General features: G+C 46.0%; 1 protein-coding gene across 2 annotated transcripts in view; it reads right to left on the bottom strand.

The window, feature by feature from the left end:
• Positions 1 to 3,457: 3,457 nt before the first annotated feature.
• LOC310815081 (uncharacterized protein) overlaps positions 3,458 to 8,118 on the bottom strand; it is a 31,496-nt gene continuing 26,835 nt past the window's right edge. For both annotated transcript variants that reach the window (XM_083684699.1, XM_083684700.1), the window contains 7 exons: positions 7,753 to 8,071; positions 7,178 to 7,358; positions 5,863 to 5,967; positions 5,564 to 5,614; positions 5,382 to 5,436; positions 4,838 to 5,104; positions 3,458 to 4,059 (listed from right to left, as the gene is read on the bottom strand). In XM_083684699.1, the coding sequence (XP_083540825.1) occupies positions 4,049 to 4,059; positions 4,838 to 5,104; positions 5,382 to 5,436; positions 5,564 to 5,614; positions 5,863 to 5,967; positions 7,178 to 7,358; positions 7,753 to 8,071 (989 nt within the window). In that variant the 3' untranslated portion in view covers positions 3,458 to 4,048. The remainder of the gene's footprint in view (positions 4,060 to 4,837; positions 5,105 to 5,381; positions 5,437 to 5,563; positions 5,615 to 5,862; positions 5,968 to 7,177; positions 7,359 to 7,752; positions 8,072 to 8,118) is intronic.

Genomic DNA, 8,118 nt, shown 5'->3' with positions numbered 1-8,118 from the left:
TAATATCTTTAACCAGGTTTAAATTACTTAATCTTTGTAGTTGTCAGGTAATTTGTATCTATCTTATCTCACAGCCAGTCTTGCAGACTCAGTTGGAACATAACTATGTACTGTAATCAGTCAGGTCCTGCAAATAATACAATATCTCTCTTATCTCTGGTTTTACATACAATATCATCCCTAAAATCAACATTTCTGAGTGTTCACTACAGAGTGCACTCCAGTGAAGACTGGTGGAGGTAGAAATCGGAGGACGGCCTCATTGTAATACATGGAATGGAATGAGAAATGGACCATTCCTGATTCCATTCTATGCATTCCATTGAGCCTGTCGTCTGATTTCTACCTCCACTATCCCCCCCGGTACACTACTGTTGTACAAGACCAGGCATGAGTTAGAGTTAGTTGAGTTGACCAGCTGGGACCCTGATGACATCACATTGTAAACATCCACCAAGTTCCAATGCGAACAGAAGACCAATGGAGACAGAAGACTGTGTACAGCAGGGGAGGCTGGTGGAGACAGGGGAGGCTGGTAGAGGTAGAAATTCAGAGAACAGGCTCATTGTGACGCATGGAACGGAATGAGGGATAGTATCAAACACGTCTGTTTGATACCATTCCTCATTCCTCATTCAGTTCCATGCATCACAATGAGCCTATCCTCTGAATTTCTACCTCCATCAGCCTCCCCTGCTGTGTACAAAGGCAGAGGGGAAGAGTTTTTGTGCGCAGAGCTGCATTGCGTCGTCGTCCTGAGGCTAAAAAAGCTCTCCTAATTGCACAGGCCAGGGCTTTCCAAAAGAGTGTGAATAGATACAGAGTGTATGGTAGCGTGCTCTCTCAGGGTGGTGTCTGTGAGGAATTACATCTCAGCACCAAAGAACCGTCATGGCCTCAATTTCACTGGGCCTAGTTTATTTAGTTAAGATATTCAATATGCTAGCCATGGCAACGAAAGAACAGTGACCTTAAGGAAGGAGAATCCGTAGTACCGAAGGATACTCTTACAGGTTCATATGCTGCCCAGGGATGGTGAAGAGAGTGACCACAAGTATGACACACACACCCCGAACAGACACACACACGCACACACACACACACACACACACACACACACACACACACACACACACACACACACATACACACACACACACACACACACTCACACATTGCTGGATCAGTCCTCATCGCTCTGCAACCCAGAGCAACAGCAAAACAAACACACTCTCCTCACAGATAGCAGGTGTCAGTCTTAAAGTGTGGACATTTTTAATCCTTTATATCTCGCATCTGATGTCAGATAAATCGTCTCAAAATGCCATCACAGCTCTATGACCTTTATCAGTTGAAGTTTGAACAACAGTAAAATACCAGTTAGTCTTAACCCACAGCAACTACGTCTGTTCAGGCCAGGTAATACCAATACTGTCGTCTTTCCCATAGTACCAAATTCTATTCTATTCTTAATGACCCATGTATGTAATCCGTTAGAATGTGGCTCAATAAATCAATAACAATAACTCTACAACACTCCAGATACCTTTGGTAATGAATCACACCGGCCCTCTTCTCAGTCACCACACTGCAGGCCTCCAACGTTGATGGAATGTTTGAAACGGAGGTGGTGGGAGCTCAATCCATCATCTGAGATCCTGACCTCTGACCCCTGGGACCATGTCCAGTTAAGTGCCATTCCTACAATAGCCAGTGAATTCTAAACCCCGCTTAGCACCAGGGGAGGCTGGTGGAGGCAGAAATCAAAGGATCGGATTGTACTGTTATCGGATTTTAATGCATGGAACGGGATGAAGAATGCCTCATTCCATTCCATGCATTACAATGAGCCCGTCCTCCGATTTCTACCTCCACCAACCTCCCCTGCTTAGCAAAGAGCCCGTTGCCCAGCCCCGTATGTCATTGACTGTTAACACCCCACTATAAATACAGACATAGAACCAACTCCATCCACAACCCCCATCACTGTTCAGTTCATCAGCGAGATGCCAAAACAACTACCCCTGACGTTTAATGACATTGATCATGGCACCTTTTTGAGGGACTAGTTGTGAGTGAAGCCTAGGCAATAATGTAATCATTGTTTTGTATCTTAATTACTTTAACTGTAATTGGGTTGCATTGGGTTGTTGTCAGCAAACAGGTTTCAGTGTCAGAAGCAAGTCCCTTTCCCACCATCATCATGACTTGGATGACTTCAGCAGTAGTTGAAAGGATGATCTTGGCTTCACATAACATTTTCAAAGCTAGTGCTGCCGCCTTCTGGAAGAATTCTGAATGAAAATTACCAGCCCGAAACACCAACACAATACTATTTGCATCAACCACAAAATAAATATGTACTAATATAATCCATGCTTCATTTGAACAAAACCAGGTTTCCTTGGGGTATAAGTGAGTTTTCATCCAAGTTCTACACTCTCCCCTAGAGAGAAACAAATGGACTATGTTCTATTATGGAGGAATGACAGGAACAGAATAACATTTCCAGCTGCTTCTCTGGGTTGGCAGTTGAACCCAGTGATTACCAGTGTAGAAATGTGTCTTGATTAAGGAGAGCAGCTGAAGTACTAAATTAAACACATCTATCTTTCCCTCCTTACCCTCACTCTCTCTCTACCTCCCTGTTTCTGCCCCTTTCTTTCTACCTATCATTTTCTACCCTCCCTTTCTCTCTTTTTCTCTCTCTATCCATTGATCTTACTAAATCTCCTTCCATCTCCTTATTTCTTCTCCCTCTTTCCACCTTTTTATGTTTCTCTCTCTCTTGTCTTTCAGCAGTCCTGTAAGATTCATAGATCTATCAACAGAGCCACGCTCGAGGGCTTATAAATCAGGCAGGAGGTAGCGTGTGAGTCACAACCATTAAAACAGAGAGCACAAATAGAGAACAGATACTGAACGCCCTGATTTTCTCTCTGCATTCTTGTGAAAAAAATAGGAGAGCCTTTTGAGGTTTTCTTCTAAAGAACACAGAGGCAAGATTAACAGTCTAGAATCGCAGGTGAAAATTCTGGCAGAGCCTCCTGATTAATTCAAAGCTCTCTCAAGTAAATGTTTAATGCTATGCACACTATGTAACACTCCCAAATCAACAGGTCTGTCTGTCTGGTCTATCAACACTGGTAAAATACAGACAGGGCTGTCAATCTGATCTGTGTACTGGACTTGTTGAGTTGGAGTGTTAGATAGTGTGCATTGCTTTACAGACACAGACTGACAGACAGACCAGACAGACCAGACAGACAGAGAAACAGACGACCAAACAGACAGACAGACCCAGATTTTCAGGCAGCCCCACAGACAAAGAGACATACAAACAGACTTCAGAAAGACAGACAGACTGACTTTCAGACAGACAAACCAGAGAGACAGGCTTTCAGACAGACAGAATGACAGACATAACGACCAACAGACATAACGACCGACACAGGGGTCCCTTTCATAAAGCTTTATTCCACAGATCCCATGGCAGGAGGCCCAGGCAGCCAGGCTCATATACATTTACATACACTGTGGCCTATCCTCACAACTCCTCCCAAGTTAAATAACTCAATTATTCAAGACAAAAAAAGAACCAACGCACACTTTGTTCAACTTAAGATAACAACAGCAATATAATAACAACAACGATAATAATAATAACAACAACCATAGTCAAATATTTGTGATTTCCAGGTCTTATATTCTCTAAAATTCGTTACATTGTCAGTCGTTTAAGGTGCTCCATTAAATCTGCATGTGACATTTTCAATAAAACTCAACAAATGTTGCACCATAACACGCAATGAAGAAGACAGAGAATACTTTTTTGCTTATTTTTTTTTGTTCATTTTTCAATGAGTGTTTCCTCGCAGAGTTTCCTCCTCCCTCTCCTGTCCTCTACGGCATTTTCGATGTTGTAGTGATTTTAAAGCAGTCCATTGTTCATTTGTTTGGCACACTTCCTTATAAGCTGTTGCGGTGTGGCACAAATTCTTTACCTCCACCAGAGACATGAGGCGCGTCTCAGTAGAAGTCTGAGGTCTCAAAGCACCTCTGGAGACAAGGACAGAGAAAAGCAAAAGGGAGAGAAAGAAAAGATGGGGAGAGGAGAATCAGCACTGCTTTGAGCTCCAATGGGATATATGAGGTCTACATGAATCCGACTGCATATACAGTAGGACCTTATGATTACAAAACATTGGATTTAGGGATGATATTCCACACAAGTATAATCATTACTGCCCTGGTTGATAGCAGCATACAATACTGTATATTTCAAGGGTCTGATTCCTATCGTCTCTTGTTTGCTGTGCAGATCATTAATTCTGGGATTGGGCTGTCTTCAGGCCCGGCTGTGGAGGGTCTTAGCATGGCGCAGAGGGACTCTGTTGGCGCCGGTGCTTGCCAACCCAAGGTGTGTGCTGAAACAGCACTGGGATCCTCTTTCCAGCCCGGGATGCCAGGCTAGCTCTCTCATACAGGGGGGGGGCTGAGTTTGGGCAGTGTTACCAGGGGTCAGTGCCCGGGTTGGGATAAGATAGTGGGAGAGGTTTGGAGCCCTCATAAGGCCTGGCTATGGGCACACACCCCTGAGTACAGTGTATGAGAGCCCATGCGGCCCCACCACTTTGAAATTCAAGTGTAAGTATGGCTTTACTAAATATGTTTCTTTACTTTACTACATGTATAGCATAGGGTCACACTAAGCTTATGGAGGTGCACATACTGATAGTTTTCTTATTGGGCTGCAGATTGCTTATATGACACATAGCAAAATCATATCTTAGTTTGAGGGTCATGATTATATAGCATAGACTCTGTCCATAGTTACCTGCGACATGCTGGGGCTTCATAGGGCCTGTCTTCATCAGGAAGGGCTCTCCTCCCTCGAAGGCCAGGATTGGATCACTGACCATGTCGCTCTGGGTTTGCCCCGGTCCACCGCTGTGATTGGACAGCTGGATGATCTCTTTGAAGTCAGCAGCCTGCCCATTGGGTGACAGGCCATTCTGGTGTTTGGCAGGCTGGACACCATTCAGGAGGAGGCCTTGTGATTGGGTCAAGTCTGCTGCGAGAGGGCTCTGCTGGTTCTCAGGTGCTGCAGGGAGATGAAACGAAAAGGTTATAAATCACTCTTACAGGAGTTATGTGATGGGAGATAGCTCTCTTAGGTACCTGGCTGCTTTTGCATTGAATGATGATATATCATTGCCTTGTCAAAGACAATGAAATGCAGAAACAGACTGATACCACTTGAGACAGCAAAGTGAAATTGCATCAGTGGAAGCTGAAATCGGAGTACGGGCTCATTAAATTACAACTGAACCCGTCCTCCGACTTCTACCTCCTCCAGACTCCACTGAATTGCATGTTACCTTTATTGCTCTCTGTGTCCTTGCCATTGACCTGTGGTGGAGACTTGGCATCCTTCTGCAATGTTGAAGAACAACAAACTCATTATGTTATAAATGTGATCCCCAAAAAATAAAAAATCGAGTTATTCTGAATAAGAGGTAGAGGTCTCTCTGGGTTTGTGAAAGGAAGCTCGCTAACCTACCTTTTCTCCTACGTCGCTCTTGCGCGTCCTCTTCATGATCTCCTCAAGGCGCTGTACAATGCAACAAAAGCAAAAGTGATCAGAAGGGCATGGTTCTTCAACAAATGGATCCTCAATGAGTTTCAGAGACACTTCTATGGGCTCGTCAATGAAAATCTCCCACCAAGAATTAAAGGGACAGTAATAAAAAAAAAAACAGGTCTACAGTTGCAGTAGGTTTAAGTTTTTCACTTTAATCCCCCTCTACTTCCCTCCTCCTTTCATCCCTTCCTCCCTCTCCTCCCCTCCTCCCTCTCTACCTTCTTTCTTTCCAGCCGCTCCTTCTCCTCCTTCTGGAAGTGCTTCTCTCTCTCCAGGCGCTGTCGCTCCGCCTCCTCGCGGGCTTTGGACTCCGCCTCTTCCCGCTGTCACATACAGTTACAGAAATGTCAGTTATGTCTTTACCATGTCGTTACCATTCCCATGGAAATGATTTACATTTTGCAGAGGATGCTGTTATACAATCAACAAACAAAACACGTTTTGTCAAATGATCGACGAGAAAGATAAATGATGATATTTTCTAGGGCCATGGGTGTCACAAACTTACAGTTACACCCTTCAACCACTAGGTGGTAGCAGATACCCAGTCTAGTCTCAGTGCTTCAGGGTCCGGGTTAATTATCTCCCTGAATAATTCTATTACACGCCTCACTGGGTAGTTTGAGTCATCAGGAACAAAACAGATGTGAGGGATGGAGGGATGAAAACACAGCTATGATATGTCTGAATCACATCTGTCTTTAATAATCCGCAAAAACACAACTTTTATCATGGGTCCATCTGAACAATAGGCCTACAGTAATCATATAATTTGGGTATTTAATACCCAAATGATACTCTTTCACATCCGAAATACAAAATGTAGATGAGCCGAAGTTGTAAAACGACATATGCTCACTTTATCCTTTCGAGAGCCGAACACACACTTTGAACCCTATCTATCTTGACACCTACAGCAAGGGAAGATGACAGTATCGATTCAAACAAATGCCACCAGGGTGTCCCCCCGGGGGGGGGGGGGGGGGAATGGAGTGGAGCGTGGCTGAATGTTTAAGCCATGGCTATGGCTAGTGTCACTCCCTTTCCAATGTCACCCCTCTGCAGGGCAGAGACAGAGAGAGGACAGAGCTGTCACTATCTCACAGTCACAACGGCTCCCTCAGCCCCAGCTAATGCTATGCCAACACCAGTATGAAGGTCACCAGCTGCCTAGAGACTGGGACACTGGTTACAGCATGTGCTGGCTTTGTGCTTATGGCAGGCCTTACATGTGATTGTCCATTTCAGCACGAAGAGTACCCTCCCTTACCTAAATATGCCTTGGTTTTGAATTTGGTACAAGGACTGCTTTCTCTAGGGTTTTGGGAGTTGGGTTTTTTTAGTATCTCCCTTTGTTGTTATGTTATTTTCCCTGGGAAGAGCATGGCAACTATGTACAACTATGTACTACTTGATGTGATATACAAATAACACAGGATGAAAGGCTGTGTGTGTGTTGGGACATCCTAGGCTTGGTTTGTATTTCTGTTTTCAAAGCCTCCATGACCCACAGTGCTGCTCTCTGCTCTCTACCTGTCTCTGCATCCTCTCGTTCTCCTCCTGCTCGGCCTTGGCTCTGTCCTGGGCCTCCCTCTCCTCCTCCAGACGCTGGGCCTCGTCCCTCTTCAGCTGCTCCTCGGCCATGACGCGCGCCTCCTCCTCCCTGCGCCTCCTCTCCTCCGCCTCCCGGGCCATGCCCTCCTCACGCAGGATCCTGCCCAGGGAGCACGCTCTGTTAGCTCTGCACATGCTCCGATGCTCTAACACACTGGCTGGCGCTGTCATATCAACAATACAACACAAAGAAAGCATGCAAATGCGCACACTTGTACAGTATGTGTAGCTTCACAGCCATGTACAGTAGACCTACAGACACGCAATCGTATTCACATGCACACACGCGCACGCGCACGCACACGCACACGCACACACACATACACACACAGACACACACACACACACACACAGACACACACACACACACACACACACACACAGACACACACACACACACACACACACACACAGACACACACACACACAGACACACACACACACACACACACACAGACACAGACACACACACACACACACACACGCTGACTTACCGGTTCCTCTGCTCCAGCTCCAGCCGCTCCTGCTCCTCTCTCTCCCGCTGCTCCCGGGCCTGTCTGCGTTTCTCAGCCAGGGTTCGGGCTGCCTCCTCTGGGTCATTGGTGCCGGCTGAGGGTCTGCCCGCCGAAGCTGGAGCTGCTACTGGAGTGGCAGGAGTAGCTGGGGTAGATGGGGTAGCTGATGCTGGGGCAGCTGATGCAGTTGGCTCTAAGGTAGAGCCAGGGGTGGAGGCTGCCACGGTGACTGGCGGACTCAGGGAAGGGGGTGTTAGCGGTGTGGAAGACACCAAAATGGCAGGAACATCACTGGAGCCTGTGAAGAAAGAGGGACAGGAGATGCCTGTGTTTCAAAAGCCACAT

This window comes from Argentina silus (genome assembly GCF_951799395.1).
Source record: "Argentina silus genome assembly, chromosome: 14".
In the NCBI taxonomy this organism is placed as follows: Eukaryota; Metazoa; Chordata; class Actinopteri; order Argentiniformes; family Argentinidae; genus Argentina; species Argentina silus.
The sequence above is the reverse complement of the archived record's forward strand: the minus strand, read 5'-3'. Positions and strand labels throughout refer to the sequence as shown.